Source organism: Piliocolobus tephrosceles, chromosome 8 (genome assembly GCF_002776525.5).
Source record: "Piliocolobus tephrosceles isolate RC106 chromosome 8, ASM277652v3, whole genome shotgun sequence".
Classification (NCBI taxonomy): Eukaryota; Metazoa; Chordata; class Mammalia; order Primates; family Cercopithecidae; genus Piliocolobus; species Piliocolobus tephrosceles.
In genome coordinates this window covers 117,951,331-117,966,411 of record NC_045441.1, presented here as the reverse complement: position 1 = coordinate 117,966,411, position 15,081 = coordinate 117,951,331, and the positions used below count along the sequence as shown (strand labels likewise).

General features: G+C 60.0%; 1 protein-coding gene across 4 annotated transcripts in view; it reads right to left on the bottom strand.

The window, feature by feature from the left end:
* FLNC (filamin C) overlaps nucleotides 1-15,081 on the bottom strand; it is a 28,944-nt gene extending 13,863 nt beyond the window's left edge. For 2 of the 4 annotated variants that reach the window (XM_023223495.1, XM_023223496.1), the window contains exons 1-21: nucleotides 14,730-15,081; nucleotides 10,194-10,442; nucleotides 8,516-8,613; nucleotides 8,223-8,373; nucleotides 8,016-8,134; nucleotides 7,707-7,784; nucleotides 7,343-7,505; nucleotides 6,975-7,175; nucleotides 5,533-5,670; nucleotides 5,017-5,143; nucleotides 4,733-4,869; nucleotides 4,339-4,532; nucleotides 4,135-4,248; nucleotides 3,027-3,170; nucleotides 2,703-2,826; nucleotides 2,445-2,605; nucleotides 2,081-2,171; nucleotides 1,823-1,992; nucleotides 1,487-1,604; nucleotides 1,134-1,396; nucleotides 144-741 (exon numbers count right to left, since the gene is read on the bottom strand). In XM_023223495.1, coding sequence (XP_023079263.1) covers nucleotides 144-741; nucleotides 1,134-1,396; nucleotides 1,487-1,604; nucleotides 1,823-1,992; nucleotides 2,081-2,171; nucleotides 2,445-2,605; nucleotides 2,703-2,826; nucleotides 3,027-3,170; nucleotides 4,135-4,248; nucleotides 4,339-4,532; nucleotides 4,733-4,869; nucleotides 5,017-5,143; nucleotides 5,533-5,670; nucleotides 6,975-7,175; nucleotides 7,343-7,505; nucleotides 7,707-7,784; nucleotides 8,016-8,134; nucleotides 8,223-8,373; nucleotides 8,516-8,613; nucleotides 10,194-10,442; nucleotides 14,730-15,081 — 3,790 coding nt within the window. The remainder of the gene's footprint in view (nucleotides 1-143; nucleotides 742-1,133; nucleotides 1,397-1,486; nucleotides 1,605-1,822; nucleotides 1,993-2,080; nucleotides 2,172-2,444; nucleotides 2,606-2,702; nucleotides 2,827-3,026; nucleotides 3,171-4,134; nucleotides 4,249-4,338; nucleotides 4,533-4,732; nucleotides 4,870-5,016; nucleotides 5,144-5,532; nucleotides 5,671-6,974; nucleotides 7,176-7,342; nucleotides 7,506-7,706; nucleotides 7,785-8,015; nucleotides 8,135-8,222; nucleotides 8,374-8,515; nucleotides 8,614-10,193; nucleotides 10,443-14,729) is intronic. The other 2 variants (XM_023223497.1, XM_023223498.1) reach the window with 1 other exon arrangement.

Sequence of the window (15,081 nt, the reverse complement as noted above, 5' to 3'; positions counted from 1 at the left end):
TAAGGACTTTAGGGCTGCCCTGAGAGCCCTCCCTTCATGCCAGGTGGCTCCCCCAGCCCTCAGCTCTGCTTCCCTCCCTCCCACCGACTACCCAGCTCCTGCACCTGCCACTTGACCTCACTTGGCTCCTCCTGACCACTCACCGTGTGGCTCAACACCAGGCCCTGAGACCTTGACGCCACTGGTATCGACCGCAGGCTGCACATGGACGCGGGTGGGGAATTTGGGCACCGGATGCCCGCCATACTTGATGGTAATGGTGTAGGTGCCGGGGAAGGCGGGGCTGTAGGTGATGTGGTAGGTGCCGTCCGCGTTATTGTGAATCAGCACCTCGGCCTTGACCCCGGCATCTGACAGGATCTCAATGGTCAGCTCTGCCTCGCCTGCCTCTGAGCAGTCCACAGTGAAGGTGGCTGCCTCACCGGCCTTGCCGCGCTCCAGGCCCGGCCCACTGGCCCGCACCTTGCTTGGGTCAAACACGGGCCGGATGGTAGCTTTGAAGGGTGAGCCAGGGATGTGGGCTTCGGCAAACAGGATGTTGATGGTGTACTCGCCAGGCTCCGTGGGCAGGTAGCTGACAGCACATGAGCCATCACCATTGTCCTGGCATTCGATCTTGGCCTCGCAGGGGCCCTCCACAGTCAGCCCCAGGCCACCTGTGCCAGCCCCCTTGGTGTCGATGGAGAATGGTGCCGGGGTGCCTACCAGTCCACCCTTGAGACCGGGGCCATAGGCACAGACCTAGGGGAAGAGGCAAGTGTGTGGGTTCCCTGCACCTGGCCTTCCCATCGCAGCCTTCATGGCCCCCACTCAACTCATCACCTCCAACTGTGGCTGCTACTGCAGACTGACTGCTTATAACAATTCCAGGTGATGACATGGAGGCAGAGAGATGAAGCAATTTCCCCCAGTTAGTGGACCTGGGATTCAAGCCCAGGTCTGACTCCAAGGCCAGGCTCTTAATAGCTAAGTTGTCTCCAAGGAAGGTGGTGGGGCGGGGCTGGCCTCAGCCCCACGTTCTTGGCTGTGCCCACTCCAGGCACATAAGTCCCTCTGGCCTCTGCCCCCTATGACTCTTCCATTTTCCCAACAAGTCCCCAGCTCCCAGCCCCAACCAGCTCCTATCTCCTCACCTTGGAGGGATCAGGGGGCAGAACACCCTCCACAGCAAAGGGGCTGCCAGGCACTGGGTGACCATCGTAGGTGATGTCCACCTTGTAGGGCCCCTCCTCCGGGGGCATGTAGCGCACAGCCTGGGCTTCTGCTCCACCGCCTGGCTCCAGCTTGCAGGGGATGGGCCGGCGAGAGGGCGAAGTCATCCGCACATCCAGTTGGCCTTGACCGCCAGCCCCTCGCGTGTTCACAGAGAATGCTTGTTCCTGTCCCACAGCCACCTCTGCGTGGAGGACAGGTGACATCATGAGGAGACTCCGGTCCACCCCGCCCGAACACCCCTCACTCCCAGGGTGGCTCCTGCCCCACTTACTGCTATTGAGGCCCTGAACTTTGATTTTGCTGAGGTCCAGCGGGGGTGCCACATTCACCACAAAGGGGCTCTTGGGGACAGGGTCTCCGCCGTAGGTCACTGTCACTGCCATGTTGCCCTGTTGGGTACAATGGTAGGTCAGAACTGGGTGTAAGGCACGGTCCTGCAACATCCTGGTGGTGAATATGGGCTCTGAAGCTCAGATCCATCACGAGCGTGAGGGCAGGAGGCAGCGAAGGCATGGAGGAGCCAGAACTGGTCCCATGGGACTGGAGGAGGGAGACCCAGAGCTCTGACAGTCCAGCCCGGCGGGGGCATGGGAGGGCCAGAGCGCACCTGCTGGACAGCGGTGTACTTGACAGTGTAGGAATAGTCATGGTTGTCTATGATCTCAAAGTCCCGCACAGCTTCGCCCTTGGCTGTGCCTGCAAACTGCACGTCCAACTTGGCCTTGCCGGCTCCCTTGGTCAGCACCGTGAAGTGGGTGGGCTTCCCAACTTCCACACCTGAGGAGGCACCCAGAGATGTGGTGAGGGCCTGGTAGCCACGTAACCCCAACCTCGAGCCAGGCCCAGCCCCTGCCCAGACACTCACCTGTGCGATTCAGCCCAGGGCCCTCGGCCTTGACTTTGCTGGCATCGTGGGATGGGTCCACCTTGATGTGGAAGGGGCTGGCGGGGATCTCCTGGATGTGGAGGAGAGGCTCAGTCAGGGCTCTCGAGAGGAACACACCCCTGCTGTGGTTTAGATGCGGCTCCGGACACACCCAGGGGACCCAGCATGGACAGGGGCAGCCTCCAAAACAGCCCCCTTTGCTTCCTCTGAGGCACCCTGCCTCACACAGGTAGGGCTCCGCCATGTCTGCGGAATCATCCCTCCCTGTCCCGTGACAGCATCTACAGCTGCCTTCTAGAGCTGGGAGGTGCACGTCACTGTGAGTACCCAGGAGCTTGGGTACCTGGTTGGCAAACAGCACCATGATGGTGTAGCGGCCTGCCCCCGGTGGCGTATACTTGACAGTGAAGGTGTCGTTGTCATTCTTGATGATGTCGAAGTCGATGTCAGCCTCTGCAGGGCCCACCACGCCGGGGGCGCACTTGATGCCAATGCTCACATCGCCTGCAGAGAGGCGGGCACCACTGTGAGTCAGGCTCAGTCCCCCAACCCGACTCACCCCTGCTCCCCTCCCAGACCCACCCCTTCCGGCTGGGCGCACCTTGCCCCGCCTCGCTGCAGTCCACGGTGAAGTAGGTGGGCTCGTTGGCCTTGAGGCCGGTCTTCTCCACACCGGGGCCGTACACCTTCACCCGCTCGGGGTGGCTGCCCTCGCCCACGTTCACCTGCGGGAGGGGTCACAGCTCAGCGCCGTGCCCTCCCTCAAGGCTCATCCTCCTGCCCAGCGCACCCGGCCTAGCCTCAGTGGCACCAGCCCAAGCCTCAGTCCCAGCCTGAGCCCAGGGACAACAGGGACTCCAGCGAGGCATCCGCCCTCCCTCAGGGACCCCTGGTGGTGGGCACGGGGCAAACTGGGAGGACGCACCCGGAAGGGGCTCTTGGGCACGTTTACGCCTCCCCAGGAGATGATGATCGTGTGCTTAATGGGCTTGGTGGGCACGTAGGAGCAGCGGAAGGTGCCATCGCCGTTGGGGATCACCTTGATGTCGATGGGACAGCCGTCCGCGTCCTGTGGGCATCACCCAAGCAAAGTTCATAGCTGTGGCCTCTGCAGAGCGCCCTCTGCCGGCCACAGGTGAACCCAGCGCCTCCTTTTCCACTGCCAAAGCACAGGCACTCCCACCCCCACACCAGTTACTGAGGCCACCAGAGCCCAGGGCCACATGCTCTGGCGGCCAGAGCCCACCCTGGGAGCCTGGAGGCCTAGCTCAAGGCCATCTGTATGGCTTGCTCTCCCAGCCTAGGTTTCCTCAACTCTGAAATGTGTTGGACAGGAAGAGTGTGGACTAAATTTATGTTCCTAAAACTGAATCATGAGCTGTTCAAAGAAGAATCACCGTCTTAGATTCTCAAGAATATGTTCATTAACCTCTAGGAGTCAATGGACACGAATCTGAGAAACTGACTTGGAAAACCAATGTCTTATTCAATGAAACAATCTTTCAATTACAAATTAGCACAAAAATGACTCTTTGGTAAAATACGTTTTTAGGTTATCATCATTAAGAAAACACAAAATTTGGCCCGCTGTGGTGGCTCACGCCTGTAATCCCAGCACTTTGGGAGGCCGAGGTGGGCGGATCATGAGGTCAGGAGATCGAGACCATCCTGGTCTCTACTAAAAAAGATTAGCCGGGTGTGGTGGCGGGCACCTGTAATCCCAGCTACTTGGGAGGCTGAGGCAGGAGAATGACATGAACCCGGGGGTCGGAGCTTGCAGTGAGCAGAGATTGTGCCCCTGCACTCCAGCCTGGGCAACAGAGCAAGACTCCATCTCAAAAAAAAAAAAAAGAAACATAAAACACAAAATTTAAAATTTTCCAGGGTACTGATGGGCCCATGAGTATCAGTCCTGCCTGATCTACTGTGATGCTGTCATTTCCTGCCAGGAGGTCTCTGCCTCTGGCCTGGCCCTGCCTTCCAGGGTCCCTGCCATAGGTAGTTAGGACAGCAGAGACTGGATAATGACCTACCTGGGCATAGAGCTTCAGGTCTCCCTTGCCAGCTGCACGGGCATCAATGGTGAACTCAGCGGGCTTGTCCACAATGCAGCCTGTAGGCTCCAGGCCAGGCCCAAAGGCCTTCACCTGTGTGGAGGGAAGAAGGCTGGGTTGGGGACGGGAGGAGAACCAGCTTGCCCCACCCCCAGGGCAGGTGTGTGTGACCTGGGACCATACCTTGTCCGGGAAGCAGTCAGGTGGGGCGGGCAAGATGTGGGCAATGAAGGGTGAGTCTCGGATGTCCTCGTCGTCGCAGATGACGTGCACAGCATACTCCCCAGGCTCCGTGGGCCAGTACCGCACATCGCAGGAGCCATCCCCCTTGTCATCACATTCGATCTTGGCTTGTGAGGGCCCCTCAATGGAGAAGCCTGGGGCGAGGTCGGGGAGGGTCAGAGGGTCCAGCATCAGGTAAGACCCTTCCGTCCCCCAGTTCCCCTCTGGCCACCTCATGTCCCATCTCCCTGCTCACCCCAGCACTCCCCAGCATGCTCACTGCACCCATTACCCACAGTGTCCCCTGCTGCCCTCCCCCCACAGCACTCCCTCCTCCTGCCCCTCAGCCACTTACCCAGTGTCCCCACCTCGGTGCCAATGGCTTCCACCACAAAGTCAGCTGACTTGCCCACCTGGCCAGTCTCCAAACCAGGACCCCAGGCCCGGACCTTTTGCACTCCTGCCTCTGGGCTCACCTGTACCTCAAAGGGGCTGAGCAGAGAGGAGCTGGTGTCTACTCCAGGAAGTGACCCCCGAGGTCCCCCTCCATCTCCCCTCAAACTCCCCCGCAGCCCACTGCCCTCTGTCCCTCCCTGTGATGGCCTAGACAGGACAGCATGGGGGGCGCAAGGTACTTACCTGCGAGGGATGGCGTAGCCGCCCCACGTGATGGTCACCACGTATTTCCCAGGCACCACCGGGTAGTATTCGCACTCGAACACACCGTCCCCAGCCTCCCGCACCTTCACCGGCTCCTCTGTGCCCTCTGAGGAGATGGGGGCAAGGTGTGGGGGAAGACGGCAGATCAATAGCCTTGAAGTCCCAGCTCCTCAATCCCCTCACGGAGCATGGGGACCCCGACCCAGCCCGAGGGCAGTGCTCTAGTGAGCAGTGCTGCAACTCATGGCAGGGACCACTTGTCATCCCTGTACATAACACCCCGTATAGCACTTAGGGTGGAGAGAATCATTCCTGGCTTGCAGACCGAGAAACTGAGGCAGAGAGGAGACAATGTGCCTGAGATTCTGGGGTGCCTCTGGTCACTGTGGAGCTGTGGTGCGGGCTGTCACTGCCCTCTGGGAGTCAGAACCACTGGCCATACTTCCCTCCTGATCCCCCAGCCTCACCCTCACGACCCTGGGCTCTGGCACTCACTTGGCCCCTTGACTGTGACCTTGAGCTCCCCGCTGCCGGCACCCTTGGTAAACACCTTGAAGTCAGCCACCTCTTTCACACGAACACCCTTGGGCTGCAGGCCTCGCCCAGAGGCGCGGCAGGCATTGGGGTTACAGGCTAGAGAAGGAAGAGAAAGGAGGTTGGGGGTGCTGAGGGGCCTTGGAGTACTAGCCCCCACCTCCCTGTGCACAGTCCTTCTAACCCCTCCCAGGCACAAGCAGTGGCCCACAGCCCTGCTCTGGAGCCCTTTGTGCCCCCAACACAACCGGGGTTGCTGGGCTGGAGCTGGTACAGGCCCCAGATCAGGCAGGTTACAAGAAAGCTTCCGAGCCAGTGCCACTGGGGAAATGCATGGCAGAGCCTGGGCTGAGAGTGGGTTCAGAGAGACAGGGAAGGCTCCTTTACCCACCCCAAGGCCATCCATCTAGAGCCCTCTGGGCCTCTCAGAGCACCAAAGCAACCTTAGGATCTAAGTCATGCCACAAAACATCCAGCAACGCCACGGAACAAGAGCTACTTCATAGAACTCGAAGCCTGCCATAGAACACAGGCAACTTACGGACATCAGCCTACCACAGACTGGCCAGTGGCAGTGAGCTCAGGCCTTGCCATGGAACACAGGCAAAGGAATAGGAATCTCAGCCTGCCACAGAGTCCAGAAAATGGCATGGAACCCACAGGTGCTACGAAACAGGCAACGACACGTATTCCAGGACTGCCATGACCATAGGCAAGGGCACTGCCCCAGGGGTCCCACAGAACACAGGCAGAGCTCAGAGCCCAGATTTCACCACAGAAATCACCAGGCAAGTGGCAAAGACACTAGACCTGCCACAGAACACAGACAATGGCATGGAACCTGGGGCCTGCCACAGGATGCCATGGAAGTGGGGCGATTCCACACTGCCCGGGCCATGCCACACAGCGCAGGTGAGGCCAGTCAGCTACGGCCATGCCTGGCCCCGCCTCCACTGGAAAGCATTAACGTGGCACCACTCTCTTGGCCTGGTGGACGATGGGCACTGAGTGTAGGGAGAGAACAAGTGGGGCAGTCACCACCCGAGGGCCTGGTGTGTGGACAGTGCTCCCCAGATATGCCCCTACCCGTACGGCCCCGTCACTTCCGCTCAGCCCTCCCAGTGTGGCACGTGTTCTGGGACCCTCCACTGTGGCCTCCCAGCCCTGCTGTTAGGGACTCCAGCCACCTTGGGGGTAGGGTGGAGGACTCAGGAAGGGGGTCTCTGCAGAGCCCCGCCCCAGCTCTTCCTCTTGCCCCTTGCAAGCCTCAGCCAGCCGTGCCCCTCTGTCCCATGGACTTAGTGCTTCATGTTCCCCCAGTCCTCAGGACCAGAACTTGGTGGCAATTCTCTGCATCCTGGCTTTGGTGAGGGCTACCGTGGGGAGCGGTGAAGGGCCCTTACCTTCTGACACGTGGACAGGGAAGGGACTGCGGGTGATGGGGGCACCCGCAAAGGCCACGTGTACGGTGTGTGGTCCCTCCATGACAGGTCTGTATGTGCAGCGGAACGTGCTGTCACCCTTGTCCTCCAGGGCGACCTCCACTGTGTCCCGCCGGCCCTGTGGGTCCACGATCACCACAGCAACGTCGCCAGTGCCGGCCCCTGCCGAAAACAGAGGCTGTCAGCACCCACTCTGGACACACAGCTGCCCCAGTGCCTTCACCCTGAGGCTGCCCACCCTCTGGCTGGCATCCCTGCCCCAGCCCCACCTCCCACAGCCCCACACGGTCAGGGGCTTTCCGCCTGCATCCCTCTGGGGCCCGTCCTACCCGCAGTGTAGATGTCAAAGTAGGTGGGTTTGTTGGCCACATTGCCCACAGGTTCCAGGCCAGGACCACGGGCTGACACCTTGTTGGCATCTCCCAGGGCCATGCCCACGTTCACCTCAAAGGGACTGCGTTCAATGTTCTGGCCAGCAAAGAGCACGGTCACCTAGGGGTCAGAGGTCAAAGGTTAGCTTCTAGGGGAGAGCGGTCCTGAGGGGGGCAGAGGGGCACAGCCACACCAAGGAGGGTGAGAGGAGGGCAGCTGGGGCTCTGGGCAGGGGCGAAGTGCAGGCTGAGAGAGGGGTCCCTGCAGCCGGAGCCAAGGATGTGAAGAGCAGGGCAGGCAGGGGGGCCTAGAGGGAGATACCTTGTGTAACCCAGCGACCTTGGGCACATAGGAGACAGCGTAGGTGCGGTCTTTGTCATTGTTGGGAACCACCTTGGCCTATTGGGAGGGAAAAAGATTGGAAGCCCCTCCAATGACCATAGTCTCTCCTGACCACACAACGCCTTATGCACCCCAGCCCCACTTAGCCCCCACGGTGACACCTTCCCCAGACTGCACAGCACAGTGTGTCGCTCTAGCAGTCACCTCCGGGCCATTTCCTGTTGTTGGCCCCACGCTCTCTGGTTCCAATCCCAAGCGAATCCCTCTTCCCCAGCGGCCTCTGCATACCTCCTCGGTGTGGCCTTCGGGGTCTTCGATGTAGACCAGCACCTCGCCCACGCCTGCGTCCACCGTCTGCACGGCGAAGTGGGCAGGCTGCAGCACGGTGTTGCCCTGTGGCTCGATGCCTGCGGGGTAGGAGCAGAGCCCGGGTTACTCAGGGAGAGCCGACATGTGCCCAGCTGCCCAGGAGGGCTGCCAGGGGCTCACACGTACCAGGCCCATAGGCGATGGCTTTCTTGGGGTTCAGCTGCTTGGATCGAACAGGGGCGCCTGGTTTGAGCTTGGCCTTGGGGAACTGGGACAGATATGTCATAACAGAATGCTCATCCACGTTGGGGTCCACGATCTCCTCAGGGGCAATGACCTGTGATGGAAGGGAGTGATTTCACATGGTGTCCTCTTTTTCCCAGCAGCCCCAGTCTCCCCCTGCACCCCAGTCAGGTAAACTTACAGAATCAACCTCTGCCCCTGCCCCCTGCCCCCTGCTGCCCCATCTGTGCAGGTACCTGGGGCACCCCAAGCCAGTCGTCGGCCTGCTGCATGGCCTCTCGGGCGTTCTCCACGGGCTGGTTGGGATCCCAGGCCTCCCAGTCGGGGCAGAGACCTGGAGAGGTGATGGAGGGAGACAATGGTGAGGGGCAGCCAGCTGGTCAGGATGCAAGGCATTTGTTCACCCAACACCCTCGGAGGCGGTGGCTTCACACCCCTTCCCACCAGCTCTAGGCCTTGACCAGCCAGGTTCCTGCTGATCCCATCAGCTGCGAGGCCCCTCACCATGTAGGAGCACGACAGCCCTCCCCACCACCAACAATGAGGCCTTTCTGCCCTGGCTGACGCAGCCTGGCACCAGCCCTGCTGGCCGGCCTCCTGCCTGCCCAGGCCCCAGCTCAGACCTTGAACCCCAAACCCTGGGAGGGTACCCCCTCTCAGATATCTCTTGCCTCATTCAGCTTTCTCAGGGGTGGGCAGAGGAGGTCAGAGTGCTTGTCCCACATACGCCCCTGACCCATTCCTAGAAGGCTTCCTCACAGCTGTCCTGAAGCCCTAGATCTCCAAACACTTTCCATGCCAGTCTTAGGGTATAAGACTCCCTATTCCTTCTAACTGCTCACTTGGGGAAACTGAGGCATTAAAGGGCCTGTGGGGAGAGAATGACTTCTTCTCTGCTGTCCTCAGGAGCCCCGCCCTCCTAACAGGAAGGATGCTGAGGCAGCCCCAGATCACTCCTGTGAAGGCTGGAGGTGAGGGGGCACTTGGTTCAGGCCAGAACTGGAGGAGGGGGATGGCACACCGTTTCGGGGAGGGGGCGGGCTCAAAGCTGGAATCCATGACTGGCTGGAACAGCTGAGCTCACTGCTGGCAGCCACACCAGTTATGGGCCATGGCTCAGCAGCTGGGAATGCTTCCCAGGAGGCTGTGCCCCCGCCTCCCACCCCCTGCTCCCCAGCTGACCCCAGGGTGGAGGAGGATTCTCCCAAGGGGCTGACTCCAGGAGAAAACCTCTCTTTTCAGGAGGTGAGGGGCAGAAAAAGAGCTGTCCATGGGGTATGCGCTAGCCAGTGATGCCTCAGTTTTATCATGGCTCCTGAGCTGCCCTCACTTGACCAGGCCAGGACCTACATGAAGAAGGGGCAAGGCTGGGTCACCTGCCACCAGGCAGTGTCCCACTGGCCTCATCGCACATCATCCTGAGCCTCAACCCCTTCTCAAAGCCATCCCAGGGTCTCCCAGAGAAAAGCCTTCTCTGGATCTAACTCCTGGTCTTGCTACAAGTCCCGGTCACCACACTGCCTCTCTCTCAGCTCGGCAGGAATAGTGCCTCGTGGCACAGTAAAGAATTCATGGGGCAGGGAGTCCAGGCCCGAGGCTCTAGGTGTTTCTGCCATGGATAACCTGTGTGATCTTGGATAAGTCACCAGCCCTCTCTGGGCCATGGTGTCCTTGTCTGTAAAATAAGGGGTTGTAAACCTCTCCCTGCCTCTGTGGAATCTGGCACACTCATCAGGTAGGGCCTGCTGCCAACCAGCAGACAGTCTCAGCTGAAGGAGGATAAACCCTGCAGGGGATCCTGCCCCCCAGGCCCCAGGGTGTGCATTCTGACAACCATGTGCCTTGGCAGCCCCAGTTTGTCCCCTCTGTCTTTGGGAGCTAAGGGCTCCATGCTGTGCTCGCTGGCCCACTCACCAGGGGCACAGTTGTCCACCAGGGCGCCCAGAGCTTTGCCATCCTGCCAGTCACGGTTGAAGTTGGTGATGGGCAGCTGGGGCACCTTGTTCTGGATCCAGCCGAGCAGTCGCTGCTTGGGTGTCTGTTTGCGGGCGTCCTCATCATCTTCATCCTCCCACATGGGCATGGAGATGGAGTAGTGCAGGATCAGCGTCCAGATCAGGCCAAGGATCAGCTTCAGGTTCCCATCCACGATGGCCTTGCTGTCTGCAGAGGGGAGGGCACAGACAGGCTCAGGGGCGCCCCACCCTCCACTGCCCCAGAGCACCCTCCCTCATCTGCGCAGCTCCTCGGGCCAGAGCCCTGGGGTCAGGCCTCTGGTCTCTGCCTACCTGACCCTCTCCCTCCTGCAAGGCCCCACTCAGATGCCAAGTCCTTTATGGGGCCCTTCCGGTCAGATGGCTGCTTCTCTGTGTTCCTGCGGTTCCGGAAGGTACCCTCACCTCAGCTACAGCAAGTGAGTCTGCCTCCTGTTTATGTAATTACTTGGTTTCTGTCTGGCCTTGTGGGATTGTAAGGCTCCCAGGGCAGAGCCTTTTTGTTTTGTTAACAGTTCTACTGAGCTATGATTGACATAGAGCAAACTGCACAGGCTAGATAATGAAGTTTGAGAAGCTTTGACACTATGGATATCTCACGAAGCCGTCACCACAGATCGAGAATAACGAAGGTACCATCCATCACTCCCCAAAGTTTCCTTGCACACACCCCTTTGTGAGCCCTCCCTCCTGCCATCCTTGTCCTTCCATCCCAAGCAACAACTGATCTGCTCTCTGTCACGATAGATGACTTTATATTTCCTAGAGTGTTATATAAATGGAATCACACAGTATATACTCTTTTTTTTTTGGTCTAGTTTCTTTCATTCTAGACACTAGGTTTTATCTTTCTACAATGAAGGTCTTAAACATAGTAAGGTCTCACTAAATATTAGTTGAATGAATGAATATTTTAAGAACTGAAATTGGAGCGGAGTAGGACGAGTTTCCACTCACACTCTACCCCGAATGCCACAAAGGGCTTTAGAAACCAAGGGGTTCCGATAGTGGGGCAGGGGTGGGTGGGTGGAGTCTGGTACATTCTCGGTTAGGTCTTGAAAGTCATGTTGTCAAAGGCTGGGGGCCAGAGGGACTCCAGCCTCAGGAGCTGACACACTCCACCCATCACCTCCTTTGAGGAATCCTTTGAGCCAGAACTGGTTCCTCAAGATTTGGGGGGGGCCTAGATCCCACTTAACAATCAGAAAGAAATATCCAGAAGCCTGGGGCAGCCTAGCACATAGACAGATCTTTGGAATTCAGCTTACTTGTAAAGGGCAATGAAGTTCTGAAATCTATCAGCTTCCCAAAGCACTGCTTTCAGGAGGCTGGAAGCGGGTGGAGGACTCAGTCTTGTTTACTGATGTTGCCCGAGAGATGGGAGAGGGTGGAGTGGAGGCTTCCCCTTACACATCTTCTCCCCTCCACCCTTCCCCACATCTTGGGGAGAGTGTTAGGAGACCAAGAGCCTGGGAAATCCAGGGCATCCCCTGCCTCACTCCCACCTGCCATGGGAGGGGTGCCTCAGTCTCCCTGTCCCTCTGGCTGGGGCTCTGGCCTCCTGGGCTCCCCCACCCTGTCACTGATTCATCCTTCCTTCCCCAGCAGCTCCCCAGCCCGCCCCCTTCCCCTGGCTCCACTGCAGCACAATGGTTTGGCAGCTTTCAGATTCCATGACACACTCACTCCCTGCCTCCCGGTGCTTTCTCTCAAACACACAGGCTCCAACACTTTCACACAGTCTGGATGCCCCGGTGCCCCCAGTCTCTCACAACCCCGACAGACTCCAAAGCTCACATGCTCAGAATTACTTCTTGCAAACTGGAGCCAGACCCCTGGGCAGGAAGCCTTGAGGTTGCAGGGGTTGGAGGGGTGTGTATATGGGGAGGGTGGTCATTCATACTTGCTGGAGAGGGAGGTTTCTCCCCAGCAACTGGCCCTGGGCCAGACAGCAAGCGGTCCAGGCTTGGGGCAGGAGAAGGGCAGTGGGGCCCCAAGTCCCACTCTGGAAGCAATGACCTCCCTCTCCCTCCTCCCTCTCGGAGGCCAGGCAGAGGAAAGGAGCTCAGCGGCACCAGGGCCCACCAAACCAGTTCTCCATCTGCCTAGGGATACCCCCAAAGGAGTGGGAGGGGCCAGACAGCTAGTTCCCGAGGCCACCCCAGGCCTCAAACGAAGGGGGAGGAGAGGGCTGGGCCTAGGGAGGTGCTGGGACAGCTGCTGCCCCCTCCAGCCCCTCCCTCGGTTGTTGGCTCCAGGAGAAGGAATAGCAACTGGGGAACAGCTGCGGGACAGAGCTGCCTCATAGGCCTCTTTGTTCGGAGGGGTCGAGGGGCAATGGGGGCCCAGGACAAGGTGGTGGGGATATGAAGGGCACAGCTCCTTTAGCCTGGGCTCAGTGCCCCTTCTTCAGGTGGACTTGGATCCCAGCTGCTACTCCAGACCCCGACTTCCTTCTAGAAAGAGAAGTGGGGAGTCTTTCTGATGCCCCCTGAGGTGCCCAGACTCTCGATTTCAGTGCTGAGACAATACTCAGAAGGAGGCCCCGTGGATCGCCCCTTCCCACCACTAAATGGAGGAGGGGAGCGAGCAGAAGCAGGATGCCCCCTCCTCGTGGGCAGCCCCTTTGGACCTCTGCCGGTCGCTGCCAGTGTCCCCTCCCCTCCAGCCTCAGCCTGGGGCCGGCAGCTGAATTGCTGACAGCTTATCTCATCAGCGCAAGTGAGCCACTTGGCCCAAATGAGGACTGCCTCCCCTTCCTCCCAGCGGGAACCAGGGAGCTTCCCTCCCACCCTCAAACCAGCTTTTGCTTCTTCCCCTCAGCTCTAAGCTGGCCCCTCCTCCGCAGAGCCAAGGGGGCTGGAGCCAGGCACCGCCACGGGGGAGGGGAGAGGTGTGCTCATGAAGGACCAGGCCTGGAGAGGGGCCGGGAGCCCCCGCAGACTGGAAGGGAGGGGAAGGCTGAGTGGTTTCCTACATGTCTTGCAGAGGCCTCCCGCTCTTCCCCAAGACCCCACCTGGGACAGTCAGTCCTGCCTTTCAAACCCCAGTCTGCTGAGGATGCCGGCCCAGGACTGACTCCTCTCTGACCCCTCAGCCTCCATCACGTAGCCCTCAGCCTCACTACACACTCCAGGCCCCCTCCCCCACCCCCTGCCCTCAGCCTTGTCCTTCTGGAAAGCTCAGAGACATCTGCTGTGTCACGGAGGCAGGGCTATTTCCAGGCCAGGCCAGGCGGGTGGGGTGGGGGGGCAGTATAGAGGTAGGAGGGGGTAAGGGCTAGGGAGGGGACTGGATGGGGCAAAGGGCCCCGGGCTGACCTCAGCTGCTATATCAGGAGGCCTAGAGATGGCCCCAAGGGAGAGTGGGGCTGACAGAGAAATCTCAGGGAACATCCAGTGTGGGGCCCACCTGGCCCGCCATGAAACTCCTCTCCTGGGGCCGTGGGGTGTACCGTCCAAGAACCCCATCCTGCAAATCCCAGCAAGGTTCTTAAGAGCTCTCCACAGGGGTGGCAGTGGGGTCTTCCCCAGGCCCCCCTGCCTCAGGGATGACTGCAGGACTCTGAGGGCAGGACGGCCTCCTGCCACTCTAAGCCCACCCTTGGCGTCTTTGCTCCCAAGACTGGAGTGTCTCCCCGCCCCCACCCTGCACTACACACCTTCCAAATCTGGTTACACTCAATGACTTCCTCCCTTCCACAGGCCTTCCCCTCCCTCTCCGCAGCCCAGACCATTAGCTGCAGCCAATCCCGGGGTAGGGGGTGGGCTGGGGCAGGGCCTGGACTTGCGGAAGCCCCCTCCGCTGCAGGCTGAAGCAGGAGGAGGACAGTCAGGGGTTAAGTCTCCCCGCACTCGCTCAGTGCCTTTTTAGGTTTCTGAGGCTGGGCCCTGCCTGTCCTGGCCCCTGGGCCTGAACCCAGCTGCTGAGCACATGCACGAAGAGGGCCTCCCGCGCCAGCTCCCCTCGGCCCCAGAGCCCGCAGACGCGGGCAGTTGTTGGGACCTGTCTTCAGCTCTCTCCTGGCCCGCGAAGGGGTTGTGAAGCTGGGGAGCCACTTGTTTTGTTGGGGGCCCCCAGTAATCAGTGACAGGCACAGGTTCTGTCCTCCCAAGTGTGTGCTAGGTTGCCGGATGGAAGGAAAGGGGACAGTGAGCGGAGACGGGCGGTGGGAGTGTGCATGGCGAGGCGGCAGCTGGATGGCACGCAAACCCTAAGGCCTGGACTCCCCAGGGCACCCAGGGAGTGCTCGCTGTCCCCAGAGGGATGTGCAGACAGTGCCCGTGGCCCGCGTCGGTGGGTGGGAGGGCCCGGGCCAGGGTCTTCTCTCTGTACCAGGGGGGTGCCCTCTGCCCTGTCGCTCAGCACCTCGAGCGCCCACCCCGCACCTGTGTCCCCTGCCCCATGGGGCGACCCTATCCCTGACGCGCCCGTGCCCTCGTCCCCCCGAACTGACCTATGGACACAAGCTTGATGTGCTCGCGCTCCAGGAACTCGAGGGCCACGGACACGTTCTCCAGCTTCATTTGGCGAAAGTTGGGGCGCGGGTGGAACTTGCGGTACATGCGCTTCTGGCTGAGCACCTCGAGCAGCGCGATGAGCCGGAGCCCGTCGCTGAGGTCGCGCTGCAGGTCGGTCAGGCGCTTGCCCACGCACTTGAGGTGCTCATTGCACCAGCGCGTGAATGTGTTCTGCTGGATCTTCTTCCACGGCGCGTCCTCCGCCAGGTCCTTCTCCGTGGACGGCATCTCGTCCGTCTCGTCGCCCAGGCCGAGGCCGGCGTCTGAGTAGCCGCTGTTGTTCATCAT